Below are 20,159 nucleotides of genomic sequence, written 5' to 3'. Positions count from 1 at the left end.
TTCAGGTGCAGTTGCTGTCCTTCGCTGGGTGGACAAGAAACCTGTCCATGTCATCACCACAAAAATTGATCCCACCCTGATGATCAATGTCACCACATGGCGAGGGGAATTCCGCAAGCCAACAGCTGTCCAGGACTACATCCTGAACATGGCAGGTGTGGACAAGAGTGACCAGCTCCTGTCCTACATGCCACTCAACAGGAAGACCATGAAGTGGTGGAAGCTGTTCTATCTCTTCACCCTCACCCTCATTCAGGCTTCTATCCTGTACAACATCCACCTGAAAAACAGGAACCAGGGTAGAATGTCCCTGAAAATTTTTGTTATTGCTGTTGGGGACAGCCTGAATGAGCGGTATCAGCGTGGAGTGGCAGTCACTGTACAGCAAGCCGCTGCACAGCCTGATCCTGCAGTTCCTGGGCCATCTACTGCTCCACCAATACAGTCTCCACTGTCCAGACTGAGTGGCAAGCAGAATGAACACTTCTGCCCTCTGCCACCCATCCCCAGTGGCAGGAAGTACTACAGGAAGTGTCACGTGTACAGCGCTCGCAGCAGGAGACACCCGGACATCCAGACTCGGCAGACCCCCAACTGGTGTAAAAAGTGTGGGGTTGCCCTCTGTGACAAACTCTGCCAACCCAACAAGACCATCACCTGCTTCCAATTATACCACTCAGTGCAGAACTGCACTGACTACTAGGAAGACGGTGCTTGGGGACTGAAATATCATGTGTGCCAGTGTGCTCTTTTTTTTTCCAATTTCCCATGTGTAACAATTTGTAACATTTGCACGTAATATCATTTGACTTACATTATATTGATTAAAACAAACTGATTATAACAACTAATAACAGCACATGAATTCTTTAATACTTATAATAATTTTGGTGATCACATCTCCATTCTGAAGTGGTCAGTGAGGCAGTTCACATCTGTGGCCAGTTCTGCCATAACACTGTGGACCAGTAATTTTGTTCTTACGGCCTTTGTCACTCTGAGAAGGGTTTCTCTGCAACAAGCTGAAACGGAATTCAGCATTCGTGGAAGAACGTGTTAAGGTGGTTGAACAGAGTTCGTATGGGAAAGTGCCATTTCCACTGCAAAGTCGTTGGATGTTGGAAAAACGCAAATTCAGTCCATTATTAGAGACAGAGAGTCAATCCTGACAAGATGGCAGAGCAGTTAGAGTGGGGACAGAAAGTTATTGAAAATTTGCAAAACCACGTACTCGGACATCGACGAAGAAGTGTGGGAGTGGTTCTGTGAAGCCTGGAGAAAAAAACATTCCAGTGACAGGAAAACTAATCCAAGAAAAGGCACTGTGTCTGGCTGTGGGTAGTGGGTGTGATATTCTGTGAATAAAATGAAATTGAAAAAATAACCTTGAATGGCAGGTATGTATTATTCATAAGTGTGTGTGTGTGTGTGTGTGTGTGTGTGTGTGTGTGTGTGTGTGTATGATTATGTGAAAAATTGGATGTGCACATAAACTCTGTGTGTGTGTGTGTGTGTGTGTGTGTGTGTGTGTGTGTGTCTAATATTCTGTGAATAAAATGAATTGAAAAAATAAACTTTTTTTTTTCTTGCTTTCTTTATTGAAAAGGTGCAGCATGAACCCAGCTGCGACAAGAACCATGAAGGATCTGCTGGAAAGATGGAACCGGATGGTGCCGAGGTCATCTTTCGACGCTCCCTGGAGAAACGCCAGTTACGCTACGTCAACTTCCTGGGTGATGGTGATAGCAAGACCTTCGCAACGCTGAATAATGCTGATCCACCAATCTACGAAAACGTCCAGCTGGGCAGGTTAGAGTGTTGTGGGCATGTACAAAAGAGGATGGGGAGACAACAGCAGAATAAAGTGCAGGAGCTGAAGCATAGAACTTTCAACCACAATGGGAAAACAGTGAAGGGTATTGGGGGCAAGGGAGGGTTGACCATGAAAGCCATCAAGGTCATTCAGGGACACTATGGGGCAGCAATCAGGAACAACACTGGGGATGTGGTCAGTATGAAAAAAGACATTTGGGCAATTTGGAAACATAGAAACAAAAAACATGACGAGTGCGGAGCATGGTGTCCATCCAGATCTGGTGTTGGTGATGCGAACAAGAACAGTTTACCAGAATATGTTTGTGAGGCAATCAAGCCAGCATTTGAAAATTTGACAAGTGAGGATTTGCTGCAGAAATGTAGTCATGGGGAGACTCAGAACACCAACGAGTCCTTCCACAATGTCATCTGGCAGCGGTGCCCCAAAACAACTTTTGTTGGCAGGAAGAGGTTGTGCCTTGCTGTGGCAGACGCTACCATAGTGTTCAATGATGGAGAGTGTGGTAGGCTGCCAGTTTTTGACCACCTTGGAATGACAGCTGGCTTTTATTGCAAAAGAGCTTTTCAAGAGATGGACAGAAGCAGGATTACTGCAGCAGGCTCACAGGCTACACCGTCTGCCAGTGACATTCGCAGGAGTCGTGCTTTAGCATCATTGGCAACAAATGTCTCTGGGGAGGATTATTACCAGTCAGGTGCTTTTGAATAGGTAGGCCAGTTGAGTGTATGTGATGTTTTGATCTGTTTGTTACTGTTATGTAAGATATTTATATTGTTTGTGAAGGTTAATGTCTCCTGTCAACAGCTTGCAACTGTATACAATGTTTTTTGGTCAAAATCGTGCATCACGTCCCTGTGAAAAACATCTCTTGTAAGCTTTATTACTTGCCAGGAGGTTTTTAGTGCATATGTAAGTTCAATTCCATATGCATGTCAGCTAATTTCTAGGTACTTTGGCCACTTAGCTCAAAACTGATCTTGTTTAAACCCCTATTTTAATTTTCAAAGTCAGTTTTCTCAAAACGGCTTTTTTCAGCAGGTCTGTATCTGTTTACTCCATATCTAAAAAACTACACAAGCTATGGGTTTGAAATTTGGCACACATATTTGCCATACTTTGGTGTACAATTTGAAGTAAAATCTTGTCTGTCAGACTGATATTCAATGAAATACAAAATAACAATTTTTGGTAATCGTCCAACCATCACTGAGGTCAAGATAATGAACTTGGCTCAACCAGAGAAGTCTAGATTGTAGTCCACTCTTTTGGAAAGGTGTTTGCCAAAAATGGGGCATGGGAGTGTTTAGAAGTGGAGTTATCAGGGAAACAGTGACCTACCCCTCTTCCGTTGTTTGATTTTAGTACCTTTACTTCTCCCCACATTTTAGAAAGACTATGAGGTCCATTGTAAAAATAACTTTACAATTAATATTACAAATAGTTGGTGGAGGCACATTCAAAAAATCATAGGAAAATATTAAGAAATAAAAAAGTTACAGCTAAAGGAAATTAAAGAAAATTTTCGATTTTTGAGCATGGAACCTGGCCTTAAGGTGGTTGAACAGAGTTCGTATGGGAAAGTGCCATTTCCATTGCAAAGTCGTTGGATGTTGGAAAAACGCAAATTCAGTCCATTATTAGAGACAGAGAGTCAATCCTGACAAGATGGCAGAGCAGTTAGAGTGGGGACAGAAAGTTATTGAAAATTTGCAAAACCACGTACTCGGACATCGACGAAGAAGTGTGGGAGTGGTTCTGTGAAGCCTGGAGAAAAAAAACATTCCAGTGACAGGAAAACTAATCCAGGAAAAGGCACTGTGTCTGGCTGTGGGTAGTGGGTGTGACGGCTTCAAGACATCGAATGGCTGGCTAGAAAAATGGCTGAAACGACGGAATATTCATCGGTTGTGTCTGAGTGGTGAGAGGGGAGATGTCAACCAACAAACTGTGGATGACTGGATTAGCCGTTTGCCACATCTGTGTGAGGGCTACAGCCCTGAAAACATTTTCAATGCGGACGAGATGATTTTTTTTTTTTTTTTTTTTTTTTAAACAGGACTTTGCTGTCCAAATCAATGGTGGTGAAAGTTCAAGAGGCAGCTGGCATCAAGACATCCAAAGAAAGGATAAGCATTCTACTTTGTGTCAGTGCCACAGGGGAGAAACTCAAGCCACTTGTAACTGGAAGGAGTGCCAAACCAAGATGTTTCCAAGGACTGGACATGTCATCACATGGGGTGGACTATAAATTTAATTAAAAAAAAAAAAAAAAAAAAAAAAAGCTTGGATGACATCCATCATCCTCACGGAGTGGGCCAATAAACTCAACCAAATGAGGATTCTGCAGAGACGTATTCTGTTGTTTGTAGACAATTGCTCTGCACACCCTGCAATCCAGCGGTCAAACATAAAATCTGTGATGCTGCCACCCAACACCACCTCGCATCTGCAGCCCTGTGATGCTGGAATCATCCAGGCTGTGAAACTTCAGTATCGGAAATGCCTTCTTCACCATGTCCTCTTTGAAATGGAGACGGATGGCACTGCCACTGGTACAGAACTGGCCAAGTCAGTCAGTCTGTTGGATGCTGTGTTCTGCTGAAGAAAACCTGGAACTTCTTAAAGCCCAGCACAGTGACGAGCTGTTTTAAGAAGTGTGGATTCTGTCCAGATCCTCAACAAGGTATGTGCATGAGTGTGTTTGTGTGTGTTTGTATGTAAGACTAAGAGAGATAAACTTAGATTTTGTGTTCTATGTGTGCATTTGTGGTTATGTTTGTGATAGCTCTTTATTTCATATACATTTTCGGACTCGCTTCCATTCTACAGTTCCATGCAAAAGACTAAGTCACAGCGTTCAGGGATCAGTTTCTTGAACGCATAACACACACATTTGACCCAATACAGAACAGTTGATACTGTAACTGAATATATGCCCCACTGGCGTTTTTCACTTTTTCAACATTATGTTGGGACATATGCTATCAAACAAGTGTCATGCACATGGACGGACATCGCAATCAAATGGCAAAAATATGCTGAACCCTTGCCTATCGATTATAGTACCCTTCCCTCAGATTTGTTTCAATAAACGCTGGAAATTTGTTTGAAAATTAAACCCCCAAAAAAGTTATTGAAGGTTCACATATACTACACAACCAACAAAATTCTGGTGCAGGGTCGCGCATGCGGTGCCTGGGTGGACGAGGAATTCCACAGGCTGCGTGCCATCGTCCATAAATTAGCCACTGACCTGCCCAGTACACGCCCCTGCCGGCCCCTGACACGCAGCGTTACACAGCAGCAGACTCAGGAAGACTCGCAGACAGACCAAATCAACACACTTCTCACCACATCTCCCGACAGAGCTACACCACAACAGACTCAGCGGGATGCACAGACAGGAGACCAAATCAACACGCCTCTTCTCTGAGCTACACGGAAAAATCGCCCCAAAACGTGTTTGGGGGTCACAAGGTCGATTTTGAGATTTTATCATTTTTACCCTAAACAATATCCATTCTTTCAGATGTCCATGCTCATTTTTCATAAAAACGCATATTTATTGCAAAAAAGTAAGTATTTTCATCCATATATGTCAACAGTTTTGGGGAATTTTGTCTACAAAAGCTAAAAATGCAAATGTTTGGACCGTAGCAACTCCAAATTCTCCTTACATAAACACGCCATGCAATACATGAATGGATTCGGGATTCTCTCCCCTTTCTCATTATCATATTTTCAACACAGGGCAAGGCAATGCGTGCGAGCGATTGAGCGCGCTAAAGGCCAACCTTGTTGTCACTCACATGACCTAAATTCCATATAAGGAGACATACGTCATCAGCAGCCCAGACGAGAGTCTGTGGTTCGTCAAAACGTGTCACGTGATCTTTTCTGACCGGGTCAAGTCAACTTCCGCCGAGTTCGAACTGTACAACGCTTCGTTGGATTATCACGAAGAAAATGGGCAAAACAGCGAAAATTCCTTCCAGTTCAAAGCAAAAAAGAACTCCATTAGGAGGAGGAAAACGTTCGAGAAAGCAACAAGCGAAGTTAGCAGCTCAATCGCGTTGGAAATCCAAATCCGAAGTGCTTGAGCCACTCGAGTTGATTGATGGCCAACTTGTGTTGACTGCACCTGTGCTTGGAATTGCAGGGGACACCGAAGTTTCATGTGACAATCTAGCTGGTCAGTGTAATGAGCAGTTAGGCCTACCAGCTCCTCAGCATGATAGCCGGTGCACTGCCAGAGAAAAACTGAATGTGATGCGGGAGTACATTGGGGAAGCTGATGAAGGTGACACTCTTTCAACTGACTCTGATGATGGCAAACAGCGTTGTATAATTGAACTGGCAAGTCTCAATGAACTATTTTCAGTTGTGGCATGCAGTATTTGTGGTGGATCCATGACTGTTCAATTTGGTGACAAGATGGGATTTTCCAGAGAAATAAGACTTGCTTGTCAGGTATGTGAAGTCTCTCTCTCTCTCTCAGTATTTTCATCTCAATTATCTTTTTCAACTTACCTTGTGTGTGTGTATGTGTGTGTGCTTGTATGTGGTGTGTGTGTGTGTGTGTGTGTGTGTGTACCTTGTGTGCTTGTATGTGGGTGTGTGTGTGTGTGTGTGTGTGTGTGTGTGTGTGAGTGTGTGTGTGTGTGTGTGTGTGTGTGTGTGTGTGTGTGTGACTACATGTTTGTAAACTGTGTAGAACAGATGTGAATATTATATTATGTGTGTGGGGGTGTGTTCAACACTTTTTTTTTTTTACAAAATGTGTGCACACATCTAAGTGTAGTTTGTGGTACAGGTGTGTGCAGATTATGTTTGTGTGTATATAGTATGGGAGTCTTGTTTGTGTTTGTGCGTAAAAGTGTGTCTCTCAGTTGACTTATTTATTATTTATTTTCTTTGTTGTTAACACTTTTCCTACTGCTGTTTGCAGGAATGTGAATTCAGAAAGCAGCAGTATTCCTGTGCCCGACTGGATGGTACCAACAGCATCACCACAGGGTTTGACATCAATTACTCCATGGTCCTTTGCTTCAATGAACTGGGGTGTGGGGAAGCAGCCCTGCGCAAGTTTTCTGCCATCATGGCCATTCCTGGTCTGGCCCACAACACCTACAGGCGCCTGTCTAAGAAGGTGGGCAGCGCACACAGAGAAGTTACGGCCAACATTCTCACAGCAGCTGTGCGTGCTGTCAGTGATGCGTACACGCACGACAGGGATAATGAAGACAGCGATGCAGACCTGGGCGACGCAGATGGTGATATGGGCGTCGCAGATGGTGATGTGGGCGACGCTGATGGTGATGTGGGCGACGCTGATGGTGATGTGGGTGCCGCAGATAGTGATGTGGGTGGTGTAGATGGGGATGTGGGTGATGCAGATGGTGATGTGGGTGACGCAGATGGAGATTCGGTGCGGGGTAGTGCATATGGTGGTGAATCAGAGAGTGATAGTGACAGTAGTGGTGACAGTGATGGGGGTGAAGACAATCCTGATGGAATTGTGGATGTTACTGTTTCTTTTGACGGTACGTGGCATAAACGTGGCTTCACATCAAATTATGGGGTGGGCATCATCATTGATGTGATGACTGGATTAGTCCTGGATTTTGAGGTCCTTTCAAAGCACTGCCAAGCCTGTGCATTGAACTCGAAAAGAGAGATGACAGATGTGGAAAGAGAGATGTGGAGGAGAGAACATGCACCCAACTGTGAAAAAAACTATGAGGGTTCATCGAAAGGAATGGAAAAAGAGGCAGCTGTCAGGATGTGGAGACGCTCTGTGGAAAGAAATGGCATGCGGTACACAAAAATGCTGTCTGATGGGGATTCAGTTGCCTACAAGGCAGTTTGTGACCTGAATCTGTATCCTGTAAAGAAGTTGGAGTGTGTCAACCACTGTGACAAGCGCATGGGCACAGCTTTGCGCAAGAAAGCAAAGGAGGCCAAGCTTGGGGGACGTCGCCGTGGGGCTCTGACTATTGCTGCCTGCAATATTTTGCAGTCTTATTATAGAAATGCTATAATTCAAAACCTTGGCAATCCTGGAAAAATGAGAGAGGCCATTTGGGCTTCCTACTTGCACTGTTGCTCTACAGATGACAATCCGCAGCACCAGAATTGTCCTCGGGGTCCTGACACATGGTGCTTTTTCAACAAGGCCGTCGCTGATGGTCGCCAGCCGCCAGCCCACAAGGACCATGTAGGGACACCACTCTCAGAAGATGTGGCCAGAGCCATCAAACCCATTTATGAGAGAATGTCTAACTTGGCACTCATGGAGAAAATAAAACATGGTCGCACTCAGAATGCAAATGAGTGCGTGAACGGTCAAATTTGGGCCAAATGTCCCAAAACTGTCCATGTTGGTGCTGGACGGTTCAACGCCTCAGTTGCTTCTGCAGTATCCCATTTTAATCAAGAATATGTACATTTGTCCCAAGTAATGAAAAAGATTGGGGCAACTCCTTCACATGAACTGAGAATTTATCAGGAAAGACAGGACTCTAGATGTTCTCAGGCTGAAGAAGACTGTGTGCCGGCGAAAAAGCGCGCTCGTAAACAACACAAGAGAGACAAAAAAAACACCACCAGAGCACTAGAGAAGAAAGAAGGACAGACCTATGGCCCAGGAATGCTTTAAAATTGTTTGTGCTTGACTCTGGTAACTTTTTATACACAAAAGAGAAAAGTGTAAGATATTTTCTATGTTATCAGTTGTTTTCTTTGATTTTCTCAAAACGCAGTATTTTGCCTCGCATGTATTTTTTAAAAACAAATATTTCATTAAAGGAACAAGCTAGACACATAAAATTTGGCATTCTTGTTCAGAATTTATTGCTGATTATGATGACGCATTGGTATTGAGGTAAATGTAATATTTTTTGGTAAAATTAATTTTGACATTAATACCTTTCAATATTTTTTCCGAAAGTGAAAATACATATTTCATGTTCAATATTTTTTTTTTCTCATGTGTAAAATTCAAATTCCATGCCACATCATTTACAGTAACCATTTTTATGTAAAACAAAGTAAACAGAAAGTATCTAGGATGTTTAGTTTGGTTTGAGTATAATTTTAAAACTTAAACGGCCCTCAAAGTCAAAATTTTTAGATTTTTTTTTTTTTTTTTTTCATTTGGAGTGGGGTTTTTTAAAGTGTTTGATTGATTGGCACATATTTTATTAATATAAACCCCAAACACATTTTTTTGCTTCTTTGTGTGTAGCCATGTTACCTTAATTCCGGAAAACCCCAATCCCCCCACCCTTTCTCACTGCCCCTCTCCACCTCACAGCCCCTCACTTGATGGCTCACTTTACCACAGTGCTCCAGCAGATGGCGGTCTGACTTCGCCATTCTCTGCAGACACACCCACCCCAGACATCACCAGCAGTGACATCTCCACGACAGAAACTACGGAAAACCATACAACACCGGCAAAAGCGACGCAGCGATGGAACATCCTGACACAGACATAGTAAACTTCACTGATGACCAACTGACTACAGCAGATAGCAGTAACATTGAAAACACCAGTGATAACCAACAGACTGCAGCAGACAGCAGTAACATTGAAAACACCAGTGATGACCAACAGACTGCTGATGGCCAACAGACTGCAGCAGAGAACAGTAACATTGAAAACACCATTGATGACCAACAGACTGTAGCAGACAACAGCAACATTGGCAACATCAGTGACCAACAGATGGCAGAAGACACCAACAATGACAGTGCCGCTATGTCTACAGCCTGCAGCTGCTGTCAGGGTGACTTCATCCCCAGGGAGGAATTCCTCAGACAACAACAATCCCTGGAGGCAGAAATCTCCGCCCTGAGGTCAGCTCTACATCAGGCAAGACAGTCCTTCAAAATTGAACTGGACGCCCTGAGAACACAAATGCACCATCAGACTACTCCCTCCGTAGCCTCACCTCCAAAACAACAGAAACCCAAGTCCAAAACCTCTCATTCCAAATCCCAAAACAACATCCACCCCAGTCCACGGAGCCCCTCCCATCTCAGTCTGTCTGCACACCTTCATCCATGGCAGCAGACAGTGAAAATGATAGATTACTCAACACTTCGTCCAGCAATATACCAGCCCCCTCCCTTAAGTCACCTCTCCCCACCGCCTCCCCTCTCCAGATGACTACTGCTGCAAAGGGCACAACAGTAGTACTTCTTGGGGATTCCACAGCCAGTCGTGTTGACCATGCACACTGCACCCCTCCCACTCCCACTGACTAACACCAGACAGTGTCCACCAAAGACATGACGGTCTCAAGCCTCACGGAGTGGCTTGCTCGGCAAACCCCGTCACCCACCGTGAAGAAATCAGTCTTTCACGTGGGTGTCAATGACTGCTACGAGCCCCACACAGCAACAGAGGCCAAAGGTGTGACCAAGCAGCAGTGGGTGACCCTCATTGCCCAGTGTCACGGGTATTCCCCAGGGCGGAAATACAGGCATCATCCATCATCCCTGCCAAAGGAAGACACCCACTGAATACCGTCATAGGTCCCAGCAACATCAGTCTGAAAGAGGCCTGCAGCGACATGAAGGTGTTATACACTGACCATCACAACACCTTCACCACACTGAAGGTTGGCCAAAACATTGTCGTACTGAAATCTATTTTCGTGTACTGGTGTATTCTAGTCAAAATGATACGTACTGAAATCTATTTTCGTGTACTGGTGTATTCTAGTCAAAATGATATATAAATTACCCCAAAATGGCACTGGTAAACAGGTCTGTCATAAAAACAAACTCTGTTGTTGTTTTTTGTTTAAAGTGGAACGACAGAGTACGTTGCGACGTGCTATTTTTTTAGCTGTGATGTGATGGACGGAAGATGAACTACGCTGTAAGAAAAATTACCATTGGCTCTCCAAAAATAGATGGCAAATCACCTTTTAGAGCTGCACGATAGCTCTCTTTTTCCGGTGACCACTTGTCAGTCAGATTCAATACATCGTCTGCTAGAGGAAGAGTGTCAGACAATCGGTATCGGGAGCGTGATGGATATTTTTTAAAACAAAACATGCCAGTCTTGGAAAATATAACTTGCCTGGTCGGGCAAGTTTGTAAGGGCAATACTTGCCCGACATGATGATCTACTTGCCCCGGGCACTGGGGCAACCGTTAATGTCGAGCCCTGACTTGTGATGGCAGGTGCAGTCTCAGTGCTGAGATGGGTGGACAAGAAGCCAGTCATGTCCTGACTACCAATATGGACCAACAGTGGATGATCAACGTCATCTCCCGGAACAGCCCCCAAGCTGGAAGCCAGAAACCATCCAGGATTATATCAACCACATGGAGGGGTGTTGACAAAAGTGATCAGCTGATGTTGTACACAGTTTCATTGTAAGATGAAGTGGTGAAAGACAGTGTTCTTCCATCTCTTCACCTTGAGCATAATTCAATCATCCATTCTTCACATCTACCATATCACCAGGCCCCTACAGCAATTTGTTGTGAAGCTTAGACTTGCCATGAATGACTGCTACCAAGCTGGTGTTGTTGTTGGACCTGCTGACCAAGCAGGTCTTGTATGTGTCCAGGTGACATTGATACTGATTCTATTGTGGGTATCCACCATGCATACACATTTTCCTATTCCATTCCTACAATATGAAAGTGCCTATGGTTAAGAAGACCATATTTGTGAATTTTCTACTGTGTGCTAAAAATTCACCTTTTTGTGAGTTGCCAAAAAAAAAAAGAGATAAATCAGTAAACAATAATTCAAGGCTTTGAAACTGCCATTTGTACATCCATTCTATTCTGTAAATTACAAAGCTGTGTATGCTTGCATTCTTTTTCAGTTTTTTTTTCTTCTTTCTTGTAACCTATACTAAAAGCCAGTACAGAGAGTACAATGAAGGAAAAGTCATCGGGCAGTACAGAATGAGTTAATCACTGTTCAGTTACCAGTCACCTGGTTCACTGGTTTGACCACAGGTCAGCATGTCTTCAGACATTAGTTACAACTGGTCTGCTTCGAATGTCCATGGTTTGCGTGGTGTGCTGGCATCCAAAGTCCTGAAAAGTGAAACACAGCTTTACTACCAAGTTTCAATTCATTAGTCTTAACAAAAATATAAGTAAAAATAATCAAAAGAAATATTATCAACAACTTTACCTAGCCCTCACATTTCCACTTTGCAGTTATAACACTTTACACATCATTATGAGGAAATAGTGAATCAGAATAGATGATAGATCATTAAATAAAAGAAAGAAAGATTCTGATAAATCCAGTTTGACTGGCTGATTGACAAAGTAAGTCTGAAGTAAATGCCAAAGTGCATGCTAATCATTTGTCCAAGAGTCTATATTCTGAAGCAAATGATTAATAGAACAGAAAAAAATGTATCACCAAGTGTACTGGGGTCACAAGGAATAAGAAAACATTGAAGTGAAAGAATCTGCATCAGCGGACACATTTTTACTATAAACACAGGCACTAATTACTTTTCAAACAAAACCAGGATGTGGTAACATTTCAAAGCTGTTAAAAACCATTGCTCAATTTGCAGTTTTTCAAGTTAATGGCATCTTTGTTATTCTCCCAGTGTGCATGAATATGATTTCATAATCATCTAATGACAACAGCCTCTGAAAACTAGTAAAACTTAAAGCCAGTTTGCATTTTTTCCCCCCTGGTACCACCATCCCTGTCACATCAACTGTGTGTGTCTGTGTCTGTGTGTGTGTGTGTGTATGTGTGTGTTTAACACACAACCACTAATAAATCATTAAATGCATGTTCCAAACGTATATTACAAAACTGTAATTTCAACCCAATGGCTCTTTCGCATGTATTGGCTAGACCACTCTCTTGTAGTTGTACTACTATTATGCCAGCTTGTCAGAACTAAACACATTCACATGCTTGGACTTGGAGCCCGCTTGGAGTTGGATTGATCACTGGATAGTCACCACGTTATACTTTACCTGAGCCATTTTGACCTATAATATGATTTCCGATTTTGTTTGTATCTTGTTATGTACTATGCCCCCAAATATTCCTTGTGACCCTGGTACACTTGGTAATAAAGGCATATTCTATTTCTATTCTATATTCTAATAGAACTTAGAAGTCAAATGCTTACCTATGACAGCAGTACATGTATTCATTACTCAGTTTTCACATGAACAGAACTATGTTATCACATAAATTTTCAATATTTTCTTGCAAACAAGAATATTTTTTATCCACTGATAAAAAAACAACAAAAAAACAAAACAACAACAAACCCACTTTGTCCTCAGACTCCTTACAGCCCTAGCGTTTACAATTTGTAAGTTTTCTTCAACATGAAAAATGATACTAAAATAGTAAAAACAGTTAATCAGTTACCTGAAGAGGACATTCTTAATATCAGAGTATAGATCAATGCAAAATACTAACAAACACATTAATAACAAAATCACATTATCCAAACCCCTCTCACCTTCTGTTAGTGCCTGTGGTGGTGTCTTTCCATGTTTCAACCCAAGTACCTCACATGAAGACATATTCAGCCTTTCTCACAGCATGTCAGGTTCTCAGAAACTGGCCCCAGTCATGTGGTGTGTAGCGGTAGCATGGTGTCTGGTGCATCTACATTTCATGTACTGGTTGACAGATCAGATGTGGTGTAACATCCTGTAATCACATGGTTTGATCAATTTATCATATGCAAACACAGCATCAAAATAAATGACTAGAAAATATTATCTTCAAAGTGTTGGTATTTTCAATGCTGAAACCAGTATTTGAAAAAAAGATAAAGAAAATAAAAGATGTACCTTAGCCATTATTGTTTATTCTGAAAGAATGCACCACTTACAACTGACCAGTGTGCTATAAGTATAACATAACCTATTTTGAAACTATATGTGTAAACATTTGAATGAATGATAATATTGATACTTATATAGCACCTATCTTCAGTCAGAGACAGTCAAACTTAAGCACTTTACAAACATGGAGTCATTTGCATGACAGATTGTCTACCTGGGTAAGAGCTGACTGACAGCTGCCATTGGGGGCTGATCATTCGTTTCCTGTGTCATTCAATCAGGTTTCAGTCATGCTCACATACACACAGATGTGACATTTTACAGTAACATGTATGATTCTTGTTTATTTAATCCACCATGTACAGTAGGCAGCCATACTCCCTTTTTGGGGGAATGTGCATGTTGGGTATGTTCTCGTTTCCATAACCCACTGAACAATGAGAAGGATTACAGAATCTTTAACACTATTTGATCTTCTATCTGCATATAGTGATATACACATGAAGGGGGTTCAGGCACTAGCGGGTCTGCACAAATGTTGAACCGGGAGATCAGAAAAATCTCCAGCCTTTACCCACCAGGCGCTGTGACTGAGATTCAAACCCAGTACCCTCTGATTGAAAACGAAAGTTCAGTGCTTTAACCACTCAGCTAATTCACTCCTCTATTGTTCAACTGATAAATTCATCAGTTTTGAATAATAATCAAACTCATACATCATGTGATAATATTTTTTCCCCATACAACTTCATACTTGCATCAAGTCAGACTGATGACCCATGGTCACATTTACTTCTGAGTTAAAGTAATCAGCATAACAGTAATACTAAATAGGTTCTGGAATTTAAGATACTATACTCACCATGGGAAAAGTATTCAGTTTCATAAATTAAGGGACCTACTTCAACTGCAGTTTTCATTCATTGATGAAACTATATAACCATAAGTCGATAAGACCACTGGAGAGTTCCGTGGCCATCTTATTATGCACACACATATAACTTTTACTTGAAATTGCAAGCAATGCCAAAGGTGATCAATGTGTAAAAACAGCAAATGTGCTGTCCTCCATTTCTTCAGTCGATAGCCTCCATTGCTACAACCAAACTCTGAACAAAAGCACTGTGCAAGAAGTGCAATCGCATACACACCAAAAATTAAAATAAATAAATTAATTTTAAAAAAAAGAAAAAAAAAAAGAGGCAAAAGTCAAAAAAAGAAGCCTGCTAATTGTTGTTTCGCATGTCCTGCCTCTCTCAATTGCCTTTGTTGCTCACAACAGTAAGAAGAGCCAGTTAACTATGAGAGCACAGATCATGTGACGTGCCTCTAAGTCATGTAAGCAGCAACTCTCCCGAAGTCTGACACATTTTCAGGATTTTTTTTGACAATTTTGTGGATTACTGTACTGAATTTTTATGCAGATTTTGTTGCTGAAATTGTGTCCAGCAATCTTGAAACGGTCTGAAAAATTGCCTGCAATGATGTGTTCAGTTTGTTATCAGAGCTGCTCTTTCTGTATTTGGTCCTGCAAAACCCATGCAAATACTGAAACTACTAGTACTATGGGGGCATGGAAGGACAAGTATTGGATGCTCATCATGTGGGTCATTTCGCGTTGTTTTAAAATAATCATAACGGATTATTCTGGATAATATGCACTTCATTTCTCTCTCTTTTTTTAAAAAATTAAATTATAATTCTATATGCCTGCATTGCAAAACACACCAAAGAATGTCACGAGAATAACCTTTCATAACTATGCGAGCAGAGTCACCTGACGAATGATTCAACTTCGCAACAAACTGCAAGAAAAAGAGACTCAGAGAGTACAAGTTTCCCAGCTTGAGCCACTTTCAACGATCAGCCTGTCATGTGTCGACTTTCAAGAACCTCATAGATAAACACGAGTCACTGACAAAAACGAATTGACTTTGAATGGATAAAATGACTGAGCTAGTCAACGACCTGACCAACAATGTAAAGGAGTAAATCTGGAGGGGCATAAAAAGCCAAAAATGGCTAAGTTGTATAAAACAACGCTCCAAATCCTGATCCTGACAAAATGGCCAATGCGCAGCCACCTTTTCACTTTTTGCTCAAGGCAAAGTCAACGTGACCCAGACGTTATAACCTATGAAAAAAAGCAATTGTAAGCTCGTTTACTGACCTTCTGGCTGTTTGACAACTAAGAACTAGTTATATGTGAGATGCACAAACTCCTGAGTCTCACCGAAGCCTGGGGAAGGTCTGCTTCCACGGGTGCCTGGTTGTGAAATAAATGTTCCTGTGACATCTCGCGCCTTTCCGGTTCGAAGGGGCAGAACTCTCAATTGTCCCCTGTTCTCCCCCCTGATTACCTGTGTGCGGGGCTGTGTCTGTGTGTGTGTGACTGGGCGAACGAGGTAGGCTACATGCCCGTGCGACTATAATTTTTCCATATATATATATATATATATATATATATATATATATAAGTTGCACACAGCCATGTCAGGGTTCACGGAAATTTCCGTCAATATCGGTCCTGCAGAACCTGAAAAATAAAACACTTGAAGAGAAATTTAGGAATAAGTGCAGTGACGTCGCACTCATGCATTCAAATCTGAACTTTCGCTGTTAAAATAATAATGATAGTAAAAAACGCGGAAAAATTAATGATCGCAAATGGAAAAAAATGCAAACAAATATTTTTTTTTAAAAAGAGAACAGACGAAAATAGTGAGGGTGGACTGAGAGTTGGAGAGTTTAAATGCCATGAACAGAAAAATTCCGGATGACAAAGACAACTAGAGTTTACTCTCATTAACTCTTTTGCCGGGGTCATAGAGAAACAAGGAAACATGACATAAACAGGATGACGGCCACGGAGGAAGAGAGAAGATATTCTCAAACAAAAGAAAACAAAAGGGGGGATAATACAAGTGGGGGGAAAATAAAATGAAATAAAAGGCCAAATGTAATCACTGAGTTGGTCTGATACAATGCAATAAGAATAGCGAAAGCAATGCACCCGTTTCTTCTGTAGATTAATGTCTCAGAATCCAGATGACTGGCGTTAGTAGCGACATAGGGGGCACGGGGGGTTGGGGTGGGGGTCAGGGTGGGGGACTCAGCCGTGGCCTACTGGTGGTTGGTGGCCACCCTTTCAGTTAACAGCGTCTTAAAGCTGGCGGCCGCGTGACTCAGCGTGAACGACACCGCCGACTGCACGCTGTCCAGCCGGGTGTTCCATTCAACAGCAGTACGATAAAAGAAAGAGTTTTTGTACTGATCCGTTTTACAGGGCGTCAGTGATAGCCAGTGAAGCACCTGTCGTTGTTTCTAATGTATGTGTCGATGACGATACTAGACACAAACCCTGGGTCTCTGGTGGAGTGGATCAGTCTGCCTGATTTTTATGGAGTCACTGAGAAAATTTTGAGCAGGTATGGCCGGCACCAGCCCCTCAACCACCTTGTAGGAGACTGAAACACAGGCGGAGCTGCTTTCTTCGGTCTTGTAGGGTCGGAAGATCAGTAGCTTCTTCAGTAACCTCTGGATGCTAATAATAATAATAATAATAATGGTATTTATATAGCGCTGAATCTTGTGCAGAGACAAATCAAAGCGCTTTCACGGCATCAGTTATTCACATGCATGCATAACTCTAAAACTGGAGAAACTAAAGACAAGGAAGAGGCAGGGAAGGGAGGCTATTTTGGGAAGAGGTCACGGTGGGTTTTAAGGCCAGACTTGAAAGAGCTGAGTGTGGAAACTTGACGAAGCGAAAGAGGAAGTTCATTCCAATTGCAAGGTCCAGAGACAGAGAAAGAACGGCGGCCAACAGTCGTGTTTGAATCTGGGTATGCTTAAATAGAGTGGATCCGAAGCCGATTGTAGAGAGCGGTGAAGGCAGCCGCAGAGATAGGAAGGGGCAGTTTTGTGAATACATCTATAACATAGAGTGCTGATCTTGTATTTTATTCGGTGTGAGACAGGGAGCCAGTGGAGATGTTGCAAAAGAGGAGTGATGTGCTCAGATTTTTTCTTTCTGAGGACGAGTCGGGCAGCAGAGTTTTGTATGCGCTGAAGGGACTGAATGGATGAAGCAGGCAAACCAGACAATAGAGAGTTACAGTAGTCAAGGAGAGAGAGAACTATGAGAGAAACGACAAGTCTAGATGTTGCGTCAGTGGACAGATATTTCCGAACGGAACTGATGCGCCGCAGTTGACAGTAGCAGGACTGACATGTCTGACTGATATTTTTTTCCATGGACAGTGTATTGTCAAGGACAACACCGAGGTTCCTGACTGACCTGGAAAGAAGGATGGATGTACTGCCAAGTTTGATTGTGTCAATTGCGATGAAAGAGAGTTTTTGTTTACTTCCTATGATCATTGCTTCAGTTTTGTCCGCATTCAATTGTAACTTATTTAGAATCATCCAGTTTTGAATGTCCAGGAAGCAGTTGGATGTTTCTTGCAAGAGCGACAACAATTTTTCAGGGGTACCACTCTTCTGGAGTTGAGTGTCATCAGCATAAGAATGATGACTGACATTATGGCAGTTGATAATTTCAGCGAGAGGAGCAGTGTACAGTGTGAAGAGCACTGGGCCTAAAACAGATCCCTGTGGGACTCCATGTTCGATTTTAACGGGTTCAGATTGGAAATGATCAACAAAGACAGACTGGAATCGATCAGTGAGATAAGATTTGAACCAGTTTAGAACGGTGCCGTTGATACCAAATGTAAAATGAAGACGGGAAAGAAGGATTGAATGGTCTATCGTGTCAAAGGCGGCTGACAAGTCGAGAAGAGTGAGAAGGGAAATTTTTCCTGAGTCGGACGCTAGCAATAGATTATTCAGAATGTGGAGGAGAGTGGTTTCGGTGCTGTGGTCAGCGCGATAGGCAGACTGAAATGGGTGGATGAGATTGTTGAAACAAAGGTGGTTGTTTAGCTGCTTCATGACAGCTTTTTCAAGGAGTTTGGACATGAATGGAAGATTAGAAACTAGTCGATAGTTTTTCAAAATGTTTGCGTCAAGGTTGGGTTTCTTCAGAAGATTGCAGTTTTGAAAGTGGATGGAAACGTTCCAGTGAGAAGGGATGAGTTGACAATATTGGTGATTGTGGGGAGAAGCTGTGAGACACACTGGGAAAAGACCGAGGCTGGTATAGGATCGAGCTCACAGGATTTTATTGTCATTTCTTTCAGGATTTCATGAACTTCTGTTTCAGTCAATGGATTAAAGGAATGGAGAGGAGTGCCGCTGAATTGAGGATCAGGATGAACAGGTTGGAAAGACATTTGCTTCCAGGTAATCCCACTGATGAAGCGCGCCGCACCCCTCTGGACTCGTTCCAGCGCGTCAATGTCTTTCTTGGCATAGGGGTCCCAGATAATGGCACCGTACTCCAGGACAGAACGAACGAGGGAGAGATACGCGCTGCGCTTGCAGCCTGTGGGAAGGTGGTGGAGGTTACGTCTCAGGAAGCCCAGTGTGGCGTTAGCTTTCTTAGTGGCCTTAGCGATGTGGTCACCCCACCTGAGGTCATGGGAGATGAGAATGCCTAGGTAGGGGTTGTTGGGTACATGCTTAAGGAGGGTGTGTGTGTGTGTGTGTGTGTGTGTGTGTGTGTGTGTGTGTGTGTGCGTGTGTGTGTGTGTGTGTGTGTGTGTGTGTGTGTGTGTCAGTGTATGTGTGCGTGCGTGCGTGCGTGCGCGCGCGCGCGTGTGTGTGTGTGTTTGTGTGTGTGTGTGTGTGTGTGTGTAAGAGAGAGAGAGAGAGAGAGAGAGAGAGAGAGAGAGTATGTGTTGTGTGTCTCCACGGTCTCTGCCATAATTATGTGCAAGGATTTCTGTGTAAATATTTGTGCATGCATGTCTGTGTCTTTCGCTGTATGGTCGTCTCGGCTTTAAAGCAATAAGAAAGAAACTAATGTGTGTGCTTAAATTGTGCTTTTTTTTTTTTCTCTTTTGGGGGGGTGGGGTGGGGGTGAGGAGTCGCCGGCGGCAGGCGCGCCGCCGCCATAGTGCATAACAGTTACAAAAGGTAACAAAACAACAACGAAAGACAGAAAATAATGTTTCAGCATCGAAAGACATATCTGTAGTGGTTGAAAATACATGCTGACTTCGTATATTCAGTGCGATATTTCAGTTTAATATTTCACAATTCCGAAAGGGACAGCAAATTGTGAACCAGTTGAATCGGCATATATGGGAAGCTACTCTTTAGAAACCAATAAGTCACATATGTTGGGTTGTTTCCCTTCATCTGTGATTTCTTTTTTTTTCTTCTTACTTTCTTCATTTTATTCATTTATTCATTTTACCCCCACAAAGAGGGAAAGAGCGAGTGTGGGGAGAGTATGGGAGAAATAACTTTAACAATGGAAGAGGGGAGGGAGAGGAGGGGGGTTGAAAGTGCAGAAGAATGAGAGATGACGTGCGCAGTAACCCATGTACGTCAGTGCACGCGCGCGCGCGCACACACACACACACAAACACACACA

The 20,159-nt window shown here is 42.7% G+C and overlaps 1 protein-coding gene and 1 long non-coding RNA gene across 2 annotated transcripts in view; one reads left to right on the top strand and one right to left on the bottom strand.

Annotated features, from left to right (window-relative positions):
* Positions 1 to 15,968, bottom strand: part of LOC143289182 (uncharacterized) — a 45,618-nt gene extending 29,650 nt beyond the window's left edge. The window contains exons 1-3 of the long non-coding RNA XR_013056198.1: positions 15,888 to 15,968; positions 13,324 to 13,517; positions 11,805 to 11,908 (exon numbers count right to left, since the gene is read on the bottom strand). This is a non-coding gene — a long non-coding RNA (uncharacterized LOC143289182). The remainder of the gene's footprint in view (positions 1 to 11,804; positions 11,909 to 13,323; positions 13,518 to 15,887) is intronic.
* Positions 6,509 to 9,077, top strand: LOC143289180 (uncharacterized). The gene has a single exon (XM_076598106.1). The coding sequence runs from the start codon at positions 6,873 to 6,875 to the stop codon at positions 8,493 to 8,495; it is 1,623 nt and encodes a 540-aa protein (XP_076454221.1). The 5' UTR covers positions 6,509 to 6,872; the 3' UTR covers positions 8,496 to 9,077.
* Positions 15,969 to 20,159: the final 4,191 nt, after the last annotated feature.

Source organism: Babylonia areolata, chromosome 13 (genome assembly GCF_041734735.1).
Source record: "Babylonia areolata isolate BAREFJ2019XMU chromosome 13, ASM4173473v1, whole genome shotgun sequence".
Taxonomy (NCBI): Eukaryota; Metazoa; Mollusca; class Gastropoda; order Neogastropoda; family Buccinidae; genus Babylonia; species Babylonia areolata.
The sequence above is the reverse complement of the archived record's forward strand: the minus strand, read 5'-3'. Positions and strand labels throughout refer to the sequence as shown.